The 25,932-nt window shown below is 43.9% G+C and overlaps 1 protein-coding gene across 3 annotated transcripts in view; it reads left to right on the plus strand.

Moving 5' to 3' along the window:
- Positions 1–25,932, plus strand: part of slc10a7 (solute carrier family 10 member 7) — a 44,813-nt gene that overhangs the window by 8,329 nt on the left and 10,552 nt on the right. For all 3 annotated transcript variants that reach the window (XM_084328851.1, XM_084328852.1, XM_084328850.1), the window contains exons 2-8: positions 3,413–3,495; positions 3,777–3,913; positions 5,695–5,770; positions 7,158–7,196; positions 7,894–7,929; positions 19,215–19,298; positions 22,254–22,419. In XM_084328851.1, coding sequence (XP_084184977.1) covers positions 3,413–3,495; positions 3,777–3,913; positions 5,695–5,770; positions 7,158–7,196; positions 7,894–7,929; positions 19,215–19,298; positions 22,254–22,419 — 621 coding nt within the window. The remainder of the gene's footprint in view (positions 1–3,412; positions 3,496–3,776; positions 3,914–5,694; positions 5,771–7,157; positions 7,197–7,893; positions 7,930–19,214; positions 19,299–22,253; positions 22,420–25,932) is intronic.

Raw genomic sequence — 25,932 nt, forward strand, 5'->3', positions numbered from 1 at the left:
TCGATTCTTTGGACAACGATACGATATTTGCCGATATCACAAAGTCTGCCACGATACGATACGATACGATTCAATTCAGGTGTCTGCGATCGATATGAGGCGATATTATGTGCCCATTTAACACAATCAGTCACATTTAGATCAACTAAAAAAAGGCTACGGAAATATCAATTGATGTATTTATTTTTGAGCTCTTCCAGACATTTAAATGAAAAACAATCTATTGTTTTTAATACAAATAGACCTCCTGTTCACTTTTGTTTTTATATATTGAGCTTTAACACACACACAGACACACACAGACACACACAGAGACACACCCACACACACACACACACACACACACACACACACACACACACACACAGTCCCCCACAGCCCCCACCCCTCCTCCTTCCAAGTCCCCTTTCCACTCTCCTGTTCTCTCTCACGGTTAGCTGCTTAGCTTTTAGCAGCCAACGCGACGTTCATTTAGATATTTAACGCGACGTTGGCATAAAGGAATGGCGACGATGCAACGCCTGTTATATGCATTTGACCCGTTGCGGGGAAAAAACTGCACAGACTTATATCGGCTCGCAAAATAGACGCTCTGTAGTGCTTTACAGCAGACGCAAACACTGCTGTAATTTCTACACGGAGTTTCACAATACTGGGCGCCGGCGGATATGACTCGCGGGGATTTTCAAAATAAGAGTATCGCAATATGAATCGATCTTTTTACGTTGCGTCGATCCTATTTGATTATTGATAATAGATCGATATATCGATCTGGATCGATGTATTGTCCCACCCCTAGTTCCTATTAGAACCGGTTCTCGGTGCCCAACCCTAGTCCCGATCGCATTTTTTTGCTCCCGATCCGATCCCGATCATGTGATTTTGAGTATCTGCCGATACCGATCTTTCCCGATCCGATCTTTTCACAGTAACAGCATTTGTCAGAAACTGGTGAAGCGAGACAAGCCCCTCTGTTGTAAATGTTGCCTCAATAGCCCCTCGAGCGGTCTGAAACGCTGACGATAATCCTCATAAAGCGAATGTTGATGTTATCCAGGCGAACGTTAACTTCATTCAAGCGAGGCATTGCAATCAATACAGCTGTTTGGCAAAAGCACCAGCCGCCTACTACATTCCTTGTAGGTCTGCTATTTTCGGCATACGTCACTGTCATGCGACGGTGTAAATCAAAGGAAATGTGTTTGTTTTGGCAAATTCTTCTGCTCTGTGCGACAATAAATAAATGAATGATATGTAATTTAAAACCAAAACTAAGGCCTCGGTATGAGTTTAAGACGTGAACATGGTTTGTTGAATAAAAATTTAAAAAAAATTACTCCCGATTTTCTTTTCCCGATCTTCTGAAAATCATGTCATCTGCCCCTAGTGATGAACGCCATCTATCTTCTCCATGGATATCACCCCCCCCCCCCGACCCTAACGACTGAAGTCAAGAAGAAGAAGCTGACCATGATGTGCAGAGAAGAAAACAGACCCCGTTTCATCACAAATGAAATCAAGGCCAAATCATCAGTTCACCTGTCCTTTGGAAAGACCACCTCCTGAATATGGTCGATATGAGGAGGGATGAAAGCCTTCAGCTGTAAGCGTAGAGGCCATTTAATGGTCCACCATCACTGTCCTCCATGCTTTGACACAGTCATATATATATTATATTTATGATTCCCGCTTGGGGACAAAGTTGCCAGGTACCCAGGTGGGGTATTAGCATATTCTCCTTGTGCTCACAAGGGTTTCCCCTCCAGAAAAAGAGATAAACCCAAGGGCAAAACGTGCAGAACAGATCGCTAACGCTGTCTCGTCCTTGACGAAGACGGACAGCAGCACTTGGATTGGTCCTGGCTGCCCTTTTGGGAGGAAGGACGACGGTATGGGTCAAGCGCAGAGATGAAAATTGCATCGGTGACCCAAAAAAGAATACAGTAGCATGTGTGTGTCGCCCATCGCATGTGTGTGTTCGCTGCATGACTATGTTGCAACGTGTGCTACGAATAAAGACTTTTCTTATACATTCTTTTATTTATTTTTTATTATTATTATTATTATTATTATTATTTATTTTATTATTTTTTATTTATTATATTTATTTATTCTATTCCATTTTTATTCTATTTTACTCTACTCTTATCCTAGGCAACTTGATTTGATTCGTTTTATTATTCTAATTCGTGACCTGTTCTGTCTAAATGTTTAAATGTTGAGCGATTTGCAGTGTCAAATTTCCCACGGGATAATACAAGTATTTCTATTCTATTCTATTCTATTATTGCAAAGTTTTCCGTTGGGGACATAATTAGCAGTTGAAAAAAGGGTAATAGTGCCGTGTTCAATAGAAATGCAAAGGACCGTGTAAAGGAATAGGAAACCGTCAAATAATCATCAAGTCAAGAGTTTTATTTGTCACGGCGTACAAGGCATACAGTGAAATGCGGGTGGTCGTGCCTGACGCAGGATGCATCATCATGCTTCAAAGAAGAAGAAGAAGAAATATGTTGTAAAAGGTTGAAAGTTGATTAAATACTGTACTTAAAGCTAGAGTCTGTTGTGCCGTCAGACAGCGACCTCTTGGCAAAAGAGCCCTTCTTGTTACTATACTTTGTTTAAATGTTTTTGTTTTGGTGTGATGTGTGTGTGTTGGAGTTGAGTGGCAATAGGGTAGAGCCATATGAAATCCGCGTTCACGGAATCGCGGACGGAATCGCGGAATTGAGCAATAAAAATGGAATCAACTGTTAAATTTTTATTTTTATTTTTTTTATGTTGTGGGACTTGTACAGCACTTTGTTCAACTTTGTCAGTGCTGTAAAGTTTAAACATTTTTAAATCTTAGACAAACAAAACACTTTGCTTTCATGAAATATTGTAAGCCGTCATTTGAGGCTTTATAAAAGCAGCACAATGAACACAAATCTGTCAGTGCCGAGTCCGACCTCATCTTAAATAACAAACAGCATTGCTTGTTGTAGTTAACGAAGAGAGGCAGAGTTGATTTAGCAAAAAAAAATATATATATATATCCTTTTATTTTTTTTTATTTTTTTTATATATAATAGAATTTTATTTTCATATTCGAATCTCATGCCCATCGAACGAAGCTTCAAAGTATTTAAGACAGCCCTATTAAATGGACTGTTATATCTTATTAAATTGTGGAAATGTATTCATTCCCACTTATTAGACACTATTTCTGATGGTAAAATGAGCGTACAAAGCAAAATACAGAATTCTGAGATATTAAAACGGGAAAAATGGAATTTGGAAAAAAATTCAACTGATTTCATATGGCTCTACAATAGGGGAGGGGTTGATGGTTCATTCATATAATGTGAACTAATTACATTTCTGTTCCTCCTTTCTCCCCTCTCTCTCTCTCTCTCTCTCTCTCTCTCAGGTCCACTAAAACCAGAGATCACCATAGCCTATGTAGCCGTGTCGGTCATCTTCTTCAACAGTGGACTCTCGTTAAAAAGCGAGGTGTGGACATGTTTCTGTCTGTATACAGGCCCAGTATTGCGTGTAGGGTTGGGTATCGTTGGACGTTTCTTGAAGTTGTGAAGTTGCACATGAACCGTATACCGTGCCAGTTTCAGCTTTTCTCTGCTTGGCTACTACAGTATGCCCTAAATGACATCAACTTCATGCTGACATTTAGTCAAAAACTCCATCTTTAAAGATGACTTTGAGCCAAAGTTAACACTGCAATTCCTCTCTCTCTCTGTCTTTCTCTCTCTCTCTGTGTGTCTCTCTCTCTCTAGGAATTGACCAGTGCAGTGCTCCACGTCCGGCTCCATCTATTGGTCCAGTCTTTTACTCTTGTCTTCTTCCCATTGGCTGTGTGGCTGCTGCTTAAAGTACTGGCCCTGACGGCTATCAACCAATGGCTGCTGAAAGGGTAGGAGGAGTCTGTCTGTCTGTCCCTCCGTCTGTCAGTTTGTATGTCTGTCAGTGGGTGTGTGTTTTGTAGAGTGTTTCTGTTTGAAAGAACAAGGGATGATGGAGGAGAGAGGGTGTTATGGATAAAGGAGTGTATTTAAAAAATATATATATTATTATTTACCCAGGGTAGGTTTGCTGAGCACAGATGCTCTTTTTCAGCTATGCCCTGCTTCACATTCACACAGTTCCATTCACACCTGGGAGCTGCCCAGTACAACCACAGTCTGACACCGTTGGCCACTGAGCAACTCCACTGGAGCAGTTGGGAGTTTAGTGCCTTGCTCAAGGGCACTTCAGCGGTTGGTGTTAAGGGTTCACTTCCCCAGCCCAGATTTTTCCTGCCGTTCCGGGGGATCGAACCGGCGACCTTCCGGTCACAAACCTGCTTCTCTAACCTTTAGGTCACCGCTGACCCCCTGAGGACAGTTGATGTATCTGTGTGATAAAGGAGTGTATGTGAGAACAGTTGATGATGTATCTGTGTGATAAAGGAGTGCATTGTGAGGACAGTTGATGATGTATCTGTGTGATAAAGGAGTATGTGAGGACAGTTGATGATATCTGTGTGATAAAGGAGTGTATGTGAGGACTGTTGATGATGTATCTGTGTGATAAAGGAGTGTATGTGAGGACTGTTGATGTATCTGTGTGATAAAGGAGTGTATGTGAGGACAGTTGATGATATCTGTGTGATAAAGGAGTCTATGTGAGGACAGTTAATGTATCTGTGTGATAAAGGAGTGTATGTGAGGACAGTTGATGTATCTGTGTGATAAAGGAGTGTATGTGAGGACAGTTGATGTATCTGTGTGATAAAGGAGTGTATGTGAGGACTGTTGATGATGTATCTGTGTGATAAAGGAGTGTATGTGAGGACTGTTGATGATGTATCTGTGTGATAAAGGAGTGTATGTGAGGACTGTGTGTGTGCGTGCGTGTGCGTGCGTGTGCATCTCCATAGACTTGTTGATAGCTGTGTAGGCCTTCCCCAGTCAATGTGAATGGAGTCCTTTATGCTGCTCACGCTTGTACCTGTGGGGCGCCATGAGGCAGAACACAAAGACACTATTCACTGGATACTACAGCCACTGCTGTGTGTGGTACTAGATCTGTGTGTGTGTGTAACATGTGTTAACCCTTTCACTACCACACTACCAAAGGGTTAACCCTTTTACAACCACACTACCAAAGGGTTAACCCTTTCACAACCACACTACAGAAGGTTAAAGGGCCACTTTACGATTTATAATGTGAATCCAATTTCTTTACCCAGTAATATTGTTGAGCCTGAACTTGACCCTGAAATATTGAATGATTATTCCATTTCTATGACTTGATGAAACCTGAGCAGGTGAGTGAGAGAAATGACACCTGACCCACTAACCCTGACTACTCAACCAGAACTGACACACGACTAGACTCGACCAGAACTGACATGGAGGATTAATTAAATGTTTGTTCTTGATTAACCCTTTCACTGCCACACGGCAGAATGTTAACCCTTTATCCGCGGAGCTAATGATGCTAATGATGGAGCATCGCCGTCGGTTGTGTGATAGTAAAGGGCTAACCTTCTGTATTGTCACAGTGAAAGGGTTAACCGGCTGTATTGTGGCAGTGAAAGGGTTAATGTGAAGACAGGAATGTTGTGGACTTACATCATCAGCTTTTCTCTAGTGTTGTTGTTTGTCTCCTGTTGATGACATCATGTGTGTTTTTGTTATTGTGGATTCCTAGGTTACAGACAGTAGGCTGCATGCCTCCTCCTGTCTCCTCCGCCGTCATCCTGACCAAGGCTGTGGGGGGGAATGAGGTGAGCTAACATACTGACACACACACATGCAATGAGGTAGCTAACATACTGACACACACACGCATACAATGAGGTAGCTAATAGGGGTGGAACGATACGCATTTGAATCGTACACCGTTCTATATGACCTCCACGGTTCGGGGCGTCTGTGTATCGTACGGTTCAGGGGATGCACAAATAAAAAAAAGAACTTAATTTGGCACGGAGGCGAGAGAGGTGAGCGCTGGCTGCAGGCAGCAGCAGCAGGTGATAGTCAGTTTGTGTAAATGGCAAGCACAATATAAATCAATCTTCATTACGACTTTAAAAACATAGCCATTAACATTACATAGGCCTACACACATCTTGCCATAACGTTAGCAGTTTGTACAACACAATGCACGCTTTAACTATGGTAGCCCGCCAGCTAATGCAGTCAATGAAATGTTATCGTAGCTACTAGCTAGCAGAGGAGAAAATGGGAGTCTGAGAGGCGTGGTGTTTAAAGACAATGATAGGCGTTTATTCAACATCCAAGAAGGCTAACATACAACTGTGTTTACTAACTACAAACCGGGACTATTGCCGCTTTTCCACTGCATGTTATGAACTCCTAACGTTGGCTGAGCTGAAGGTCCGTGCCACTAAAATGTCTGTGGGGACCCGCCAACCCATAGATGGTTCCAACTCACCGAATTATGTAATCCACCACAGTTGCACTCAATATTTAAATAATGTTAGTCTAAATAAATGTAGACAGATAATGTACGTATTTTAAAAATAGAATGAACAGAGCAGTGTTGTTTTGAAACAGTACAGTGTGTGTTAGTTTGATGTATGCTGCAATTTATATTGATGGCCTTCTAATTTGTTTATTTATTTTAAATAACAGTGACACTTTTCCCTTTGATAAGAAATCCAGCCATATTCCTTTCATTGTATTTCAAATACTGCACTTTAATTTCAAGCGGAAAACAAATCTTTCCATTAAGAACTGACAATCAGGGAATTTTAAACATTGTTGACATTGTTTTTTTTGTGTTTATATTAAAGAAAGGAAAGTCTAGTTCTGGCTGAGCATATTGTTTGTTTTCACTAAGTTAATACTTTGACAAATGTAGCCTATATTTTTCAGTCAGTTCGGTCTTTGTGTGCCAAACATTATTTAAGGCTGTAAACACTGTAAACCTTTTTTATTTTTTTTTATAAATGAGAAGCATGTTTAGATTTGAGTGTTAAATTTTTTTTAAATAAAAAGCAACATATATCGAACCGAACCGAAAACCGTGATACGAACCGAACCGTCGATTTTGTGAACCGTTCCACCCCTAGTAGCTAACATACTGACAGACACAAAATGAGGTAATAATGGGTTAATAGTGTCCTAATGATAGTCATGTCTCTCCAGGCTGCTGCCATCTTCAACTCTGCCTTTGGAAGCTTCCTGGTAAGAACTCAACGTGGACTTGTGGCTTTTTATTATATATATTTATATATGAGTGTATATCTCTAATGTGTGCATATGTCTCTAATGTGTGTATGTCTCTAATGTGTGCGTATGTCTCTAATGTGTGTATGTGTCTCTAATGTTAGCCCCTTTTGGGACTGTGATGCATGCCAACATGGTTGGACGAGTGAATACACTGTCCCTTATAGGACCATTGAAAAATTCTACAATTAAGTCTGTCTCACTTTTCTCTATCAAAACGCTTCTCGTACAGGTGTCGCAAAGACATTTCAAATGTACTCACAGTTGCACGAGGGTTTCGGCCAGCGCAGGCGCATCAGGCACCCAAAGCTGGAAAGAAAGCCGCTTTGAGCCGTGTTGACCAGTTTATAAAAAATATTTCAAATGTTTATTAGCAATGCAGAGCTTTCAAACCCTAGCGCTTGTCTGTCTGAAACCCTCGTGCAACTGTGAGTACCTTTTGACATTTTTTTGCGACACCTGTACGACAAGCATTTTGATAGAGAAAAGTGAGACAGACTAAATTGTAGGATTTTTCAATGGTCCTATAAGGGACAGTGTATTCACTCGTCCAACCATGTTGGCGTGCATCACAGTCCCAAAAGGGGCTACTCTAATGTGTGCGTATGTCTCTAATGTGTGTGTCTCTAATGTGTGTGTATGTCTCTCCTGACAGGGTATAGTTGTGACCCCTGTGTTGCTGCTGCTGTTTGTAAGTATTACATATATAGATGTTTACCAAAGTCTACTGCCATATTAACCCTTTGAAATGTTCCTCACAATTCTATATTGGAATTCTTGAACTCTCTGGAATTCTTCAACCATGTAGTTAGGTGTGTAGCATATATCATGTAGTTAGGTGTGTAGCCTCAACCATGTAGTTAGGTGTGTAGCCTCAACCATGTAGTTAGGTGTGTAGCATCAACCATGTAGTTAGGTGTGTAGCTTCTACCATGTAGTTAGGTGTGTAGCTTCTACCATGTAGTTAGGTGTTATACTGTAGCAATACATGTACATGTGAGTGTTGCTTTAAGAGAGCTGTTCAGGGGTGAGTGTTGCTTTAAGAGAGCTGTACAGGGGGGGGTGAGTGTTGCTTTAAGAGAGCTGTTCAGCGGCGGTTAGGTGGCCGAGCGGAGATTGCGTTTGTCACCAACCCCGGAGCTGTGAGCTGGATTCGCCTGTTCGAATCCAGCTCACAGCTCCGGGGTTGTCACCAGCTTGGCTGGCCGTCCACACTAATACAATTGGCTGTATTAGAGGGTGGGAGAAGCTGGCGGGGTGGGTCCGGGTCGTTGTAAACAGCGACTCCTACAGTTCGGTCGGGGCGCCTGCTAAGCGCGGATAGGACTTGAGGGGGATAGTGTGATCCTCCCACACGCTACGCCCTCTCAATGAGAATCCGCGCTGCCAGGTGAAAAGAAGCGGTGATTGGCTGGACGTGTGTCGGAGGAAGCATGTGGTAGCCTCCACTCTCCCAGATGATCTGACTGTGGGGGGTAAGTGCGCAGCGACCAGGAAGGGACTGGGAATTGGCATACGACTAACATTGGGATGGGAGAAAATCTGAGGAAAATGGAGGGGGAAAAAGATCAATAAAAAAAAAAGAAAAAAAAAGAGAGCTGTTCAGGGGTGAGTGTTGCTTTAAGAGAGCTGTTCAGGGGTGAGTGTTGCTTTAAGAGAGCTGTTCAGGGGGTGAGTGTTGCTTTAAGAGAGCTGTTCAGGGGGTGAGTGTTGCTTTAAGAGAGCTGTTCAGGGGTGAGTGTTGCTTTAAGAGAGCTGTTCAGGGGGGGTGAGTGTTGCTTTAAGAGAGCTGTTCAGGGGTGAGTGTTACTTTAAGAGAGCTGTTCAGGGGGTGAGTGTTGCTTTAATAGAGCTGTTCAGGGGGTGAGTGTTGCTTTAAGAGAGCTGTTCAGGGGGTGAGTGTTGCTTTAAGAGAGCTGTTCAGTGGGTGAGTGTTGCTTTAAGAGAGCTGTTCAGGGGTGAGTGTTGCTTTAAGAGAGCTGTTCAGAGGGTGAGTGTTGCTTTAAGAGAGCTGTTCTGGGGTGAGTGTTGCTTTAAGAGAGCTGTTCAGGGGGTGAGTGTTGCTTTAAGAGAGCTGTTCACGGGTGAGTGTTGCTTTAAGAGAGCTGTTCAGAGGGTGAGTGTTGCTTTAAGAGAGCTGTTCAGGGGGTGAGTGTTGCTTTAAGAGAGCTGTTCAGGGGTGAGTGTTGCTTTAAGAGAGCTGTTCAGGGGTGAGTGTTGCTTTAAGAGAGCTGTTCAGGGGGTGAGTGTTGCTTTAAGAGAGCTGTTCAGGGGGTGAGTGTTGCTTTAAGAGAGCTGTTCAGTCGGTGAGTGTTGCTTTAAGAGAGCTGTTCAGTGGGTGAGTGTTGCTTTAAGAGAGCTGTTCAGGGGTGAGTGTTGCTTTAAGAGAGCTGTTCAGAGGGTGAGTGTTGCTTTAAGAGAGCTGTTCTGGGGTGAGTGTTGCTTTAAGAGAGCTGTTCAGGGGGTGAGTGTTGCTTTAAGAGAGCTGTTCACGGGTGAGTGTTGCTTTAAGAGAGCTGTTCAGAGGGTGAGTGTTGCTTTAAGAGAGCTGTTCAGGGGGTGAGTGTTGCTTTAAGAGAGCTGTTCAGGGGTGAGTGTTGCTTTAAGAGAGCTGTTCAGGGGTGAGTGTTGCTTTAAGAGAGCTGTTCAGGGGGTGAGTGTTGCTTTAAGAGAGCTGTTCAGGGGGTGAGTGTTGCTTTAAGAGAGCTGTTCAGTCGGTGAGTGTTGCTTTAAGAGAGCTGTTCAGAGGGTGAGTGTTGCTTTAAGAGAGCTGTTCAGAGGGTGAGTGTTGCTTTAAGAGAGCTGTTCAGGGGGTGAGTGTTGCTTTAAGAGAGCTGTTCAGGGGGTGAGTGTTGCTTTAAGAGAGCTGTTCAGAGGGTGAGTGTTGCTTTAAGAGAGCTGTTCAGGGGGTGAGTGTTGCTTTAAGAGAGCTGTTCAGGGGGTGAGTGTTGCTTTAAGAGAGCTGTTCAGGGGGTGAGTGTTGCTTTAAGAGAGCTGTTCAGGGGGTGAGTGTTGCTTTAAGAGAGCTGTTCAGGGGGTGAGTGTTGCTTTAAGAGAGCTGTTCAGGGGGTGAGTGTTGCTTTAAGAGAGCTGTTCAGGGGTGAGTGTTGCTAAGAGAGCTGTTCAGGGGGTGAGTGTTGCTTTAAGAGAGCTGTTCAGAGGGTGAGTGTTGCTTTAAGAGAGCTGTTCAGAGGGTGAGTGTTGCTTTAAGAGAGCTGTTCAGGGGGTGAGTGTTGCTTTAAGAGAGCTGTTCAGGGGGTGAGTGTTGCTTTAAGAGAGCTGTTCAGAGGGTGAGTGTTGCTTTAAGAGAGCTGTTCAGGGGGTGAGTGTTGCTTTAAGAGAGCTGTTCAGGGGTGAGTGTTGCTTTAAGAGAGCTGTTCAGGGGGTGAGTGTTGCTTTAAGAGAGCTGTTCAGGGGGTGAGTGTTGCTTTAAGAGAGCTGTTCAGGGGGTGAGTGTTGCTTTAAGAGAGCTGTTCAGGGGGTGAGTGTTGCTTTAAGAGAGCTGTTCAGGGGTGAGTGTTGCTAAGAGAGCTGTTCAGGGGGTGAGTGTTGCTTTAAGAGAGCTGTTCAGGGGTGAGTGTTGCTTTAAGAGAGCTGTTCAAGGGGTGAGTGTTGCTTTAAGAGAGCTGTTCAGAGGGTGAGTGTTGCTTTAAGAGAGCTGTTCAGGGGGTGAGTGTTGCTTTAAGAGAGCTGTTCAGTGGGTGAGTGTTGCTTTTTTTTTAAACTCAATTTTTATTTGCATTTTTACATAGACATAATGTACAACACCGTTAAACAGACGTAAACAATAAAGAAACATTTGTAATACCCAATAACAGAAATAAAAAATACCGACTTAAGCTAAAGTTCCACCGACATAAATAATAAATTGAAAAAACATAAAACAATTGTCATACCCAAATAATAGAAATAGAAAATACTAACTAAAGCAAAAATGTGCGACATGGGTTCAGAGACCCTCCTTGAACCTCTTTCCTCCTTTACCCTTCGCCCTCTTGTGTTGCATTTGTTTCTTCCTCTGTGATGTCGTTTTCGTTCCCCTTATAATCCTCCCACTTTCCCCATCTTTCCCCAAATTTCTCTTCCTGTAACCTCAGCATGTGTGTTATCCTCTCCATATCCTGTATCTCTTCCACTATTCCTACCCATTGTGCTATTGTCGGTGGGTCTTCTTTGTACCACAGTCTTGTTATTGCTTTTCTGGCCGCTATCAACATTATCTTTATTAAATATTTGTCCCCCCCTTGTATTCCCTCGTGTGTCAGGTCTCCTAAGTAAAGCACCAGTCCTGTTTGTGGTAACCCGTATCCTAATATTCTGATCATTGCCTCCCCTATCTCCTCCCAATACCCCTTCAGCTTCTGACATCCCCAGAATATGTGCGTGTGATTTGCCCCCTCCTTCCCACACATCCTCCAGCATGCTCTTTGTGTTGGTGCATATTTTCCCTTCAGCTCTGGGGTTATAAAGAATCTGATTATGTTTTTCCATCCAAACTCTTTCCATATCCTCGATCCTGTTGTTGAATGTTGCACCTCGCATATGTTCCCCCATTCCTTCCCTGTTATTTCTATCTCTAGTTCTCTCTCCCATTTCTCCCTTATGTAATCGGTCGTGTGTCCCTTGCTGTTCATTATAGCCCGGTATATTGCTGATATTACTCTTCCTTGCCCCCCTTCGTATGCCCATACTATCATCTTCAAGTTTCTTTAATAGTTGTCATACAGAAGTACAGAATACTTTCATACAAAATGCTTCTTACTGTTACGCTCCAGAGACTGTGCTAGACAAGATAGTATCAAATAACATAGTATAGCATGTAATTTAGAAGTAGAAAATGAGGTCACAGTGTTCAGTATAGACATATGTACAATGTTCGATGCAGAATAGACGTAACTGAGTTACCATATAATATACAATACTATGCAGTGTACTAATGTACAGTACTATATAGTACTATATAGTATAATGGGATGCGGTACAATTTAGGTACAATTTACAGTAAGGTGTACGAGTTGTAGTGCAATCCTTCATCAATAAATATAAAGTGTGGGGAGTGGGTGCTACAGTGTGTTTGTTTAAAGTGGGTGTGTGCTATAAAGTGTGTGGAGTGGGTGCTACAGTGTGTTTGTTTAAAGTGAGTGTGTGCGTGTGGATGTGTGTGCTATGTGCGTTTGGTGGTTGTTGTTGTGTAGTGTTCATTGTTCGTTTAGCAGCCTGATGGCCTGGGGATAGAAGCTTCTTGATTATTCCATTCTGTTCTTCGTCTTTGGCCCCCCTTATTTCTTTGTTGTAGTAGTCTCTAACCTGTAGATATCTGAAGTGGTCCCTGTTTTCTAGTCCAAATTTCTCCTTTAATTTTTGTAATGTCTGCATTTCCCCCTTCTCTATCATTTTGCATATCGCTGTTGCCCCCCCCCCCCCCCCCTCTCCCACCTTCTGAATCCATGGTCTAACCTCCCTGGTTTGAATCTCTTGTCATGTGCTACCCATCTCAGAACCCCTGACTGCTTCTCCATTTTGTGTGTTTTTACTACTCTGTTCCATATGGTCAAGGTGCATTTGGTGATTGGATCTAATAGTCCCTCTTTTTCTTTAAATAGTTCCCTATCTCCCACCAGAGCTTGTACGTTGTATCCCTCCCCTTCTTTTTCAATGTCTTTCCATCTTGCCTCATATCTGTCGTTACACCAGCACGTCACTGCTCTCAGTTGTGCTGCATAGTAATAATCTTGTAGGCTGGGTACTGCCATCCCTCCCTCTTCCTTTGGTAGTTGTAGTGTTTTATATCTGACCTGTGGTCTTCTCCCCGCCCATATGAACCTCGATATCAGTCTGTCCCACTCCCTGAATTGATTCTGTGGTATTTGTATCGGTAGTGACTGGAATAGGTACAGTAACCTTGATAGTATGTTCATTTTAATGACCTCTATTCTTGAATTGAAGTCCAAGGGCATTACTGTGACTGTCCATCTCTCTAAGTCTCTCTTGATGTTCTGATTTATCTGTGTACAGTTCGCCTCAAACAGTTTCCCCACCCCTCTCGTGATGTTCACCCCTAAGTATTTAATCTTGTCCATGTCCCATCTTATCCCGTACTGTTCCCTAATTTCCGTCGTTGGGGTATAGTTCCATGCTAAGGTCTGTGTCTTTGTCATGTTTAGTTTGTATCCTGAGTAGTGGCCATATTCCTTCAGTAGATCCATCAGTGCCGGGAAGCTCTTGTCTGGTTGCCTCATGTATACTATCACGTCGTCCGCAAATAGGCCTAGTTTATATTCCGTTCCCTTTATCCTTACTCCCTTAATGTCCTCGGTCTGTCTGATCAGGTGTGCCAGTGGTTCTATGAAAACGGCGAAGAGCGTTGGTGAGAGACAACATCCCTGTCTGGTAGCCCTATCCAATCTGATTCTATCCGTCAGGCTGCCATTCACCTTAACCCTCGCTGTCGGTTCTTGATATAGCGCCTTGATCATCTTCATCGCCCTCCCGTTCAGTCCGAACCTCATCAATGTTTTATATAAAAATGTCCAGCTCACACTGTCTAATGCTTTTTCTGCATCTAGGCTAATCAGTACCGCGCTACCACCTTGTTTTTGTATCTCCTCTACTATGTGTAATGTCTTTCTCACGTTGTCCTGTGTCTGTCTCCCTTTAATAAATCCAGTTTGATCTTCATCTATAATGTCTGGCATAAACGTCTCAAATCTCTTTGATATTATTGATGTATACATCTTGTAATCCACGTTGAGTATGGACACAGGTCTGAAACTACTACATAATTCTCTATCCTTCCCTTCCTTCGGTATCGTGGTGATTATGGCTTCCTTCCACGAGGGGGGCATTTTGCCCTCTTCCATCGTGTGTCTGAACGCCGCCCCTAACATGGGTGCTAATTCCGTTCTAAATGTCTTGTAGAATTCCGATGGGAATCCGTCGCTCCCCGGAGATTTGTTGTTTTTAGCTCTACTAATTGCCTCTTCCAGTTCTCGTTCCGTAATTATTTTATTTAATTCTTCATTCTGTTCTTTCCCTATCGATGGTAACTCTAGCTTCTCCAGATATGCTTCTATTTCCTCTTCTCCCGCTGCTTTTGGCTGTGTGTATAGTTTCTCATAGTATTCTCTAAATGTCCTCTCTATTTCAGCTGGGTCTCTCAATATTTCATTAGTCTTTGTATCCCTTATTGTGTGTATCGTGTTCAACTTCTGTTGCGTCCTAATTCTCCTAGCCAACAGTCTGGTCGCTTTTGGTCCCCCTTCATAGTACGTTTGTTTCATGAACCTCGCTTTCTTTTCTATTTCCGTCAATAATTCCCTATTTATCCTGGCCTTTACTTCTTTGATTTCTCCGAGCGTTTCCTGTTCTTTTGATATCTGGTGTCTCCCTTCTAGCTTCTTCAGCTTCCCTATCAGATTGTGATATGTCTCCGTTCTGGCCTTCTTCAGCATTGCTGTCTTCTCCATCAATTTCCCCCTTATCACCACCTTCAGTGTGTCCCATAGAATGTTCGGATCTACCGCCCCATTTTCTTCCTTATACCTGGCTATCTCCTCCTTGATCTGACTCACCACCCCCTTGTTATTTAATATTCCTACATTTAGTCTCCAGATCGTGTTCCTCCGTCTCCCTTCTAGATCTACTGTCAGATATATGGCACTGTGATCCGATATGTCAGCTACTCCTATTCTGCACTCCCATACCCTGTAACTGTCCCCCGTCGTCATCAAAAAGTAGTCTATTCTCGCATATGTCACGTGCGGGTGTGAGTAATGTGTGTATTCCCTGTCCATGGCGTGCATCCCCCTCCAAACATCTGTAATTCCCATTTCCGTCATCTGAATATTCATATATCTACTGATTGGTGCCCGTCCTTTTCTAGTACTCGTGGTGTCTAGGTCGTGATTCAGTACTACATTAAAATCTCCCGCGCATATCAATATCCCTTCTAGTTCCATCACTATCATATCAAAAATGGTCTCATATAAATCCCTCTCACTCTCTGGGGGTGCATAAACATTCACTAACGTAATCATTTGACCCTCCATTTTTCCCTTCACCAGAACAAACCTTCCCTCCTTGTCTCTTACTTCCTTGATCAATTCAAATTTGACTGTTTTTGATTAACGTGATTACTCCTCTCCTCAGGTTCCGTTTAAAGGAACTATAGTATGCATTTTCATATCCAAATCTCTTCAGTTTCTCATGATCCTGTGCTACCAAATGTGTCTCCTGCTGAAAAATCACTTCCATCTAACTTTTTTTACATTTCAACATCACTTTGCCCCTCTTTATCGCATTATTCATTCCATTAACGTTTAACGACATCATTTTTATACCTTTAACCATTGTCATCTTTCTTCTTCTTTCGTCTGTCAGTCCCCCCCATGTCACATTCATTCCCCCCTCCGGTTGTAGCCTCCGCTCTCTTCACCGAATACATATAATGATTAACATAAATAAAAAACATAAACTTTACATAAAGTGCTCCCAAGGCGTTCGGGGGGTCCCTGTGTCCCCCCCTGTCCCCTGCTGGTGGGTGAGGAGTAATTGCTCTCCTAGTGAGAGGCCTCCTCCTGACGGCTTGGGGGTTTGAAACCTTTACCCCCAACCGCTCGTCATATTTGTCCAGCCTTCTTACTGTTTTTATTGCTGTCGAGCTCCTGGTCAAAAGCGCTCTGTCCTTCATTCTGATCAAAGACCCCCATTTCCTAGGTCCCTCTCAATGTGGCTCATATGTTCCAATGTCCCTCCTTCCTCCCAAACCCGTGTGTGGTGTCTTCTGTGTACCCCTTCTTACTTTCTTTTCCTCCCCTCTATTTTCTATGTGATGTCCATTTATCCCCTTAATCCCTTCCAACTGTGTTACTCGCAGCGTGTGTCTATGTATTTGTTTCAATATGTTCTGTGTTCCGTCTATCATACCTAATTATATTTCCATTTATTTCCTCCATCAGCATGTGTATTATGTGTCCATGTATACGTTATGTTCGTTCCTATATCCTGCCTCTACCTGGGAATGTGTGTTTATGTATATGTTATTTCAGTTTCTATATTTTGTCTCTATTTGGATAGTTTTTTCAATCTCTTGTGCGTGTACTCATCCGTTAGTCTCCTCCCGCCTCCTCTCCCCTCCGTCTCTGGCCTCCTCGTCCGTCTCCGCCTTCGGTCTGTCACGTCTCACCTCGGCCTTCTCCTCTCTCCTCCCTCCTCTCCCGGGTTTCGATCTCCTACTCTGGTCCATCTGCGTGCTTTCTCCAATCTCTGCTGCAGGCTCAGCGTCTGGCCCTCCTGTCCCCTTCCTTCTCCGTCCTCCGCCATCTGCATCCCCGTCGCCTCATCTCCTCCGCCGCCTCCCGCGCCGTCGCGTACGTCACCGTCCCTTCCTTCCAGTGAATCCTTAGCGAGGTCATGGGTGATTGGAATTTCATTCCGTTTTCTTTCAGAATTCTCTTCAGTCCCGCGTAGGACCTGCGTGTTATTGCTACCGCTGTCGAGTAATCGTGATCAAACGACTTTTCCCCTCGATTTCTATCTTCTTGGTCCACGCGGTTCTGAGTATCAATTCCTTAATCTCAAATCTCAGAAAGTTAATAATCACCGCCCTCGGAGGTCTGTCCGGTTTCGGTCTCGGAGCCAACGCCCTGTGGGCCCTCTGTATCTCCATTTTTTCCAGTTCCGTCTCCTCCAGTTGTTCCTTGATAAGCTTTTCCACATATTGGGTCACCGATTCCCCTTCGACTCCTTCTTTCAATCCCCATATTCTGATGTTATTTCTCCGTGACCTCCCCTCCATGTCCGATATCTTTGTCTCCATCTGTTCTTGTTTTTGAATCGCACACGTTAACACCTCGTGTATCTCTGTGTTCCATTCCTCTGTTTGCGCCGTTCTAGTCTGTACCTCTGTTACGTTTCTGTCCTGTTCCGCCATCTTCTCATCCACCCTTTTGAGTTCTGTATTCATTTCACCTCTGAAGTCCTCCTGTTCCTTCCTCAATTCCTCCCGTAACTTCCCAATATCATTTCTTATCGTGTCCGAGTTCAGTTTTATGGTCGCCTGCATCGTGTCCGAGTTCAATTTTATGGTCGCCAATATCCCGGCCTGCATGAGCACGGCCCATCCTGGCATTCCCTTGTCCGTCTCAGCCGAAACTCCCCCTTCCTCCGCCTGCCCCTTCTCGGTCTCGCCTCGGGGGTTCTGCTCCATCGAACTCTCCTCTTCCTGTGAGTCCTCCATTTCTCTTTCCTTCATAATTGTTTTCTCCTCCTTCCTTCTCGTTTGCATCTTCATTTTTAATCACTTTTCGGGTCTTTATTTCTCCGTTTTTCACTCTTTTGACCAGGAGCCTCACCGCATGCGTACTACCCTTCCGCTCTCATACCGGAAGTCCGGGTGAGTGTTGCTTTAAGAGAGCTGTTCAGGGGGTGAGTATTGCTTTAAGAGAGCTGTTCAGGGGTGAGTGTTGCTTTAAGAGAGCTGTTCAGAGGGTGAGTGTTGCTTTAAAGAGCTGTTCAGGGGGTGAGTGTTGCTTTAAGAGAGCTGTTCAGGGGGTGAGTGTTGCTTTAAGAGAGCTGTTCAGGGGGTGAGTGTTGCTTTAAGAGAGCTGTTCAGGGGGTGAGTGTTGCTTTAAGAGAGCTGTTCAGGGGGTGAGTGTTGCTTTAAGAGAGCTGTTCAGGGGTGAGTGTTGCTTTAAGAGAGCTGTTCAGGGGGTGAGTGTTGTTTTAAAGAGCTGTTCAGGGGTGAGTGTTTGGGTCTCACACTGGAGGGTTGTTAGTTCTGGAGTAACGGGAGAGAGAAGGAGAGCTAGTTTCCTACATTGAAGTTTTGGCGTTAAAGGACATCATCACCCGGCCACTCGCAGTTGTAATCGTGCATCGCATGGAGGAATAAATACCCACAACAAAGTTCTAAAGATCTGCCTCTGGCTTTCTGTAGCTCCGCTAAGCTACTCGGGAGTAGAGAACCAGTGTGGTTACTGGTTATAGTGTGTAGAGAACCAGTGTGGTTACTGGTTATAGTGAGTAGAGAACCAGTGTGGTTACTGGTTATAGTGAGTAGAGAACCAGTGTGGTTACTGGTTATAGTGTAGAGAACCAGTGTGGTTACTGGTTATAGTGAGTAGAGAACCAGTGTGGTTACTGGTTATAGTGAGTAGAGAACCAGTGTGGTTACTGGTTATAGTGTGTAGAGAACCAGTGTGGTTACTGGTTATAGTGAGTAGAGAACCAGTGTGGTTACTGGTTATAGTGAGTAGAGAACCAGTGTGGTTACTGGTTATAGTGTGTAGTAGAGTTGTCCCCGAAGCCTGTTTTTGGGCTTGGAACTTCGTCAGGGTTTTTCTAACTGACAAATAAAAAGAAAATGTCACAAATATATTTTTTTAATAAATATCCTCAACTAAATCCTCAATTCGAATAAAGTGATTAATCTGATTAAATGAGTTTTTTTTTTATTAAATCAACTTTCTTTAATGAATATAACTCATCAGTTTTAATACTATAATATTAGTGTAGCCTAATCTTTATCTGCAACTGTGAAGAAAAACTTTTTTTTAATTTTAATTAAAAATAAAATATTCTGGGGCGCCCCAGTGGCGAACCACATAGCGCGCTCAGCCGCGACACGGCCGTCGTTATTTGCCGAATGTCTTCCCCCCACTCTGTCTCCCATTCCTCCTCTGTCCCTCTCTACTGGACTGCCCAGTAGAAATAAAGCGATAAAACGCCAAAAAATAAAATAATAATAATAATATTCTAATGTTGATTTAGGATCCTAATGCCAACGTAATGAACAAAGGTTCAGCCCTAGTGTGTAGATAACCATGTGGTTATAGTGTGTAGCGTTGAATACGTTCAGTTGTGGGTGTAAGAGAAAAGTGATGAATCGGACCGTTTTTTTTCTTCATATTTCATATTTCAGATGTGTGTGTTTATTTGGCTGTGGTCCTAACCTCACTCCTTCTTCTTCTCCTCCAGCTGGGGTCTTCCTCCGCTGTTCCCTTCTCCTCTATCTTCTCCCAGCTCTTCATGACAGTGGTGGTTCCTCTCATCCTGGGGCAGGTTGGTGGTCAATCAATATAATATAATGTGTGTGTGTACGTGTACATCTTGCCCTTCCAGCATGGCGTGTCACAGAACAGTTCTAAACACAACCTACCCTTTAATAACGACATGCATACAATTTACTGGTGTTCCAGGTGTGTGGTGGGTTCTTCAGGGTTAATAACAGAGTTATATCTGGTTCTCCAGGTGTTTGATGGGTTCTTCAGGGTTAATAACAGATGTATATCTGATTCTCCAGGTGTGCCATGGGTTCTTCAGGGTTAATAACAGATGTATATCTTGTTCTCCAGGTGTGCCGTGGGTTCTTCAGGGTTAATAACAGATCTTGTTCTCCAGATGTGCCGTGGGTTCTTCAGGGTTAATAACAGATGTATATCTTGTTCTCCAGGTGTGCCGTGGGTTCTTCAGGGTTAATAACAGATGTATATCTGGTTCTCCAGGTGTGCCGTGGGTTCTTCAGGGTTAATAACAGATCTATATCTGGTTCTCCACGTGTGCCGTGGGTTCTTCAGGGTTAATAACAGATCTATATCTGCTTGTTCTCCAGGGCCCTCATTTATCAACAATGCGTAGAAAGTGTTCTATTTTCGTTCTTAACACATTAACTGCCACGCTTATATCCATCAATGTATGATCACTGCCACCAGTCTAAGCCTATGGAGATGTTTGCAGGGCTATAACTTTTTAAATTGTATTGCTAAATTGACATTACTATGGCCCATTCAACATCGATTATCTATCGTTCAGGATGTAGGAACGTTTTACTTTTTCATTCACACATTCATACAAAAATACCGTCTAGAATATAAATCTTTTTATCGTTTTCTGCAGTAATTCCTAGAACGTGAGATATAGGCATAAATGCATTATATAGATTATCAAATGCCGTTTGATACCGATCCAAGCTATATTAAAAATTTCAACTGTCCATGGTCCTAAACGTTATGACTGATCATGCGCGGGTGAACGGGGGGGGGGGGGGGGGGGTCATTTATAATTCCGTGATCGTCGTTAAATGCTTCATGTAGTATGGGTGATATATAGATCAGAGCAGTTTGCATCGATAATGATAAACAAAAACGCTGAAAGTCACGGCAGCCTCCTCTTACCGTTGGGCGATTATACTGGAGCAAACAGATCCCAGTTATTTGATGGGGATCGAGGCAATCCATTTCCGGTTTGTATAATACTAATACATGCCCAAATCATGTGGATTATTGAGTTATGGCAACGATCCATATCCACGATGTGTGGCTAGAGTCCTGGGATGATATGCGAGTGGCCGGACGGATTTAGGAGACACACCGATATGCAACAGGCATATCCGGTTTGGCAACTCGCCGATCATCCACCAGGTGGCAGTGTTGAAGCGTTGCAGAGTTGTGCTGAGTGAAATATGAATACCATGGCGGAAATATGATCACAATAACGTCGTACGCCGTGATCTGGCAGAATTCGCATGAACTTGAAACCCGTTGTACGACGTGAATGGCGCACAAAGTGTTAAGCATAGAATTTAGAATGTGTGTACGCACAGAAAAACCGGGATTTATCAAACGTGCGTACACCGGTTCTACGCACACTCAGTGTTGATAAATACCATTTTGTTCTACCGCTCCGCGCTCGTGCTCGATTTTAAGTATTTGCATATAGAACCGCCCGTAATTAACCATATACGGTCATGAAACACCCCCATGAAATGTGGAAAAGTGGACTAAGCCGAGCGAAGCGTGTTATGGGAGAAATACGTGACAGGCTGACAGAGACGTGTACACGTACGGTGATGTCGGATATGATATCTATTAACCATTGCTGCCTGGGCAGCGCAAACACTAATAAAGACCGTGCTGGAATATGACTGCCTTTTCCCCGTTTCGTTCGATTAATACCCAGGGATTAAAGTTCTCCTCAATTTTATTCCAAATCGCGGTGGATTTTGTACCTGCATATGATTTGTAGAGGCATACAATCTATTTTGATGTCGGTGTTAGGTAGCTTAAACAATAATACGAGAGCATATACAAGAACAATGAATCTCACTGCCAGTGCCATGTATGTAGCCTACGCCATGTGTACCCTGCCTATATGTGATCAATACAAACTTGAACTTGAATTCCATCATCATATTTATATGTTGTGTCTGTCCACTATGTTTGTTACTTTATTCCCCCCCCCCCTATCTATGTAAAGCGACCTTGGGTCTCTTGAAAGGCACTATATCAAATGAAGCTATTATTATTATTATTATTATTATTATTATTATTATTATTATTATTATTATTATTATTATTATTATTATCACGTTCTGTGCGGGAGCTCACAAATAGACTGTGAAGTTTCAACGGAGGTCATCTATTCTAACCAACAAATTGAAGTAGAAAGCATTTTGTTGTGACCAATCTTATTTGGAAACATGACACACAAAATAATAGTATTTAGCTTTTTATTTGAAACAATATTTAATCGCTTTTGGGAGGTGGGTGTTCTGCGTCTGCCCCCCCCCCCCCCCCCCCACCCCCCCCCCCCCCCCCCCCACCCCCCCCGTGCCAAACTAGCAGGTCAACCTCTTGTTCGCGCGTGAGCCCGTTATAATTACACTACTGTCGCTATTTTACAATGAACTATAATGAATTACGGTTCATACAGAAACATGCACCAGTGTTGGAAGTAATGCACGGAAGCTTATTTCCGCATTGCAATAATAATATTCTACCGCCGGGCGCCAGGTACGCATGGTCAGAGCTGTGCGTAAATATACGCACAAAGTCAAGCACACCTTCAAATTGATAAGTCATACACTTTGCTTAGAAATGATCGTACGCACGGGTTACGCACATATCTGTGCGTACGCACCATTGATAAATGAGGGCCCAGGTGTGTGGTGGGTTCTTGTTCTCCAGATGTGTCGTGGGTTCTTCAGGGTTAATAACAGATGTATATCTGGTTCTCCAGGTGTGCCGTGGGTTCTTCAGGGAGTGGTTGGAGCGCAGGAAACCTCCTTTCGGGGCCGTCAGCAGCGCTGTGCTTCTCATGATCATCTATACGACCTTCTGCGACACCTTCTCCAACCCCAGTATAGAGCTGGACCACACCAGTTTACTACTGGTAGTCTTTATCAGTAAGTATGTATAGAGAGACAATCTAGGGAGAAGGTTTCAGGTTCAATATGCACTTGTGAATTGCGGCATTTTCGGTTTTGCAATAACATTTCGTATTAACTGTTTCCATTAGGGGTGTAATGGTTCACAAAAACCACGGTTCGGTACGTACCTCGGTTTTGAAGTCACGGTTCGGTACGGTACGTTTTCGGTACAGTGGGGGAAGGTTTGCAGAACGTGGCTTTCCATGTTCCACTCAGGGGTGATGTAGTGTGCAGTTACTGTTAAGTAGGGCTGTCAACTAATATTCTATATTCAAATTAATGAAAAAAAACTCTCGATCCGCGTCACCCTGTGTCCTCTCGCACATTTTTCAGCACAGAGAGTTGTTCCAGACTTCTAGTGAAACAACAAGCGAAGGCATTGAAGACAAATTTGGAAAAAACCCAGAGCCTTGCGCTCACCACGGATAGTTGGACCTCAGGCAACAGAGAGTTATCGGTACCTCACTGTGACGGTCCACTATATATGTCGGGTTGGGAGATGAAGAGTGCAGTTCTCCAAACTCCTCCCATGACAGTCATACAAGCGCTCACTCAGCAGAGGTGTTGACAAATGCAGTGACTGAGTGGAAGTCGGAGAGTCCAAACATGACCGGGCGTAACCACAGTAACCGTAACGCAGCGAATATTGTGACATAAATATAAAATGTTTAAAGGGGCTATGTACACAGTCTGCACTGGGAGAGAGAGAGAGAGATTTGATTTTTATAAAAAACTTTATTTTTTACTAAAACTACACAAGATACAACAAAAACGTTCAACAATAAAATACTCTACAACTCAACAAAACACAAAACAAAACAAAACAAACAAAAAAACCAACAAAACAAAACAAAACCAAAAAAACAAAACAAAAAAACAAAAAACAAAACAAAACAAAAAAACAAATCAATTAGGGACAACGATGCTGAAACTGAACCAAATAGTCACTTTGAAATTTTCTCCCCCATAGGGAGAGAAAAAAAATAACTCTAAATGATCCAAAAATCCTGGGTGCGTCAGAGAGAGAGACACTGGATAGGCACTGTAGAAACCTTAGTCCTGAGACGAGCGTCTCTAGCTTCACCTTTCCCCTTTTGGTACAACACATCAGGCCTTTGTGCGTGTCCGACAGACTCCAGTCAAAACCGATCCCGTGGATAAACAGGGCCGCCTCGTCAGCCGACCCTCCTCCTTCAGCCTTATCATATATGCTCCTACCGTCCACCAGTCGTATATCATATGGCATCGATGATGTCGGGGGCCGAAAACAGAGCATGGGGACCGAGATGCACTCTGGACCGACATCCTCATTAGACAGTTTGTAACCCTCGCCTCCCCGTCCGAGGCCGCCTTTCCTTCCTGGTTCAGATGCCGCTCCAACCTCACCTCCCACTCTCCCGTGCGGAGACTGGCAGCCCCCAGCGACCTCCCATCAATCAGTCTGATTCGAGAGCACAAAGCCTGATGAAACCCATTCCGAACATAGGGTAGAAAGTAACCAGCAAAGTCCGCTTTACCACCATCCTCCGAGGCTGAATCAGGAAACTGTCCATTTCAGCGTAGAACGTGATGAGCCCCACAGTCATACCTCCCAACCCATGAACAAGGTAGTGGTGCCGGTAACATAAAAAGATGGTAGAGACAACAACCCCATGACGACTCTGATGAAAGGTTTGCCGAAGGAGTATGGCTTGGCCTTCCCATCGGGCATGAAAACGATACGCTCCGCCCCTGTCTCTGAATCCTCCACAGTCCCAGTCTTTACAACGTTCCACAAATGTATAAGAGTACATGAGATGAACAAAAATTTCTCAGCCTCCTTGCCCCGGTAGCGGGACACCTTGAAATGTCCAGCCCTACGTGCCAACACACCAGTCCCTTCAATAAAAAACTCTCATTTAAAAATAAAAAAGGTAAACAAACAAAAACAAATAAAACAAACAAAACTACACAGATTCCACTCCGTCCTCCACCGTACTTGGGCCCCGCAGTACCTTCTGCACAATCTTTCTCATCCTGTATAACTCTGTGTCAACAAAACGACCATCTCCTTTAAACCTCATATGTTTCCTTGCTGCCAAAACAAACAAATCCTATCTGGAAATTTTTTTTCCACCTCTACTCCCTTCCTGTTCTTTGTCACCTTAACAGTTTCATTGCATCCATTGTATAGCAAACATCATCTGAAGTTTCAGGATCATCGCTCACATAATCCTCATCCCCACGCTTGCACATCTCCATCCATGAACTCCCTTGTGTACTCTGTGTACTGCTGAGTTCCTCCGTCACACCTGTCTTCTTAGCCTGAGAGCTTGATAACCCAACTACTTCAATCTTCCTCTTCTGCCTAACAATCTTCATCCCACCGTCCCCCTCTTCCATGTCAATATCCTCTACTTCCTCCACCCAGACCCCCTCAACTAAGTCCCTTGACCCTGTCCCCTCAACAGCTACAGCCACCCCAGGTACACTCCCCTCATCCGTAACCCTTCCCGCCACGACCCCCCCCCCCACATTTTCATCCCCACCATTTTCCCCTCGTATTACAACAGGTCCACTCGCCCCCTCTGTAATCCTTCCCACCACGACCCCCCCCCCACATCTTCATCCCCCACCACTGTCCCTTGTATGTCAACAGGTTCACTCCTCACCTGGCTATTTAACGTGTCCCGGCTGACACAAGCCCCTTCTACCACCCCCCCCCCCCCCCCCACCGTTCCATCTCCACCATTCTTTCCCCGTACTGCAATCTCAGCCGTACCTACTCCTTCCATTTCCTTATCACTTCTATCTGGTACGATAACCTTCTCAGAAATCTCCCTACTACCCCTCTTCCCCTGTCCCCCCCCCCCCCTCAACCCCTCGATTCATACCCCAAGCTGCTCTTCCTTTCTTCATTGCACTCTCCCCCTCCTTTTCTCCCCTGCTCGGCCCCTCCCCAGGGCACGCTTGCCTCTGATGCCCCTCCCTTCCACACGCAAAACAGCGCATGTTTTGTGACGTCGCAAAAATAATATACTCAAACCCGTCTACTATTACTTTAAAATTAAGATCCAACTCATCATCACGTTTGTTCATTATAATGAACGTCTGCCTTCTGTGAGAAACCACATGCTGTAGTTCAGGTGCCTTAAAACCCGAAGACATTTTCTTTAAAGGAGCTACAACTTTCCCAAACCTGGCGAGTTCCCTTAATATAAGCTCGTCGCTCACCAACGGGGGAACGTTTGACAACGTCACCTTAATGGCAGGTGTTGTGAGCGGCATCACAGACACAAACGTATCACGTATGATCAAACCGTCCGTTATCAGTTGATTAACCCTAATCAAATCATCCACAAAGAAAACGATTCCCCCATTCATCCTGGCCGCAGACTTAACGGCCGAAGCGCCTACTATTCCCGCAACAACGAGACTGCATTCCTCCACTGAACACGGAAATGCCGGCGCGACTTTGAAACCATGTCTCCTGGTCAGCTTAGTGAAGTC

This window comes from Notolepis coatsorum (genome assembly GCF_963971535.1).
Source record: "Notolepis coatsorum genome assembly, chromosome: 1".
NCBI classification, from domain to species: domain Eukaryota; kingdom Metazoa; phylum Chordata; class Actinopteri; order Aulopiformes; family Paralepididae; genus Notolepis; species Notolepis coatsorum.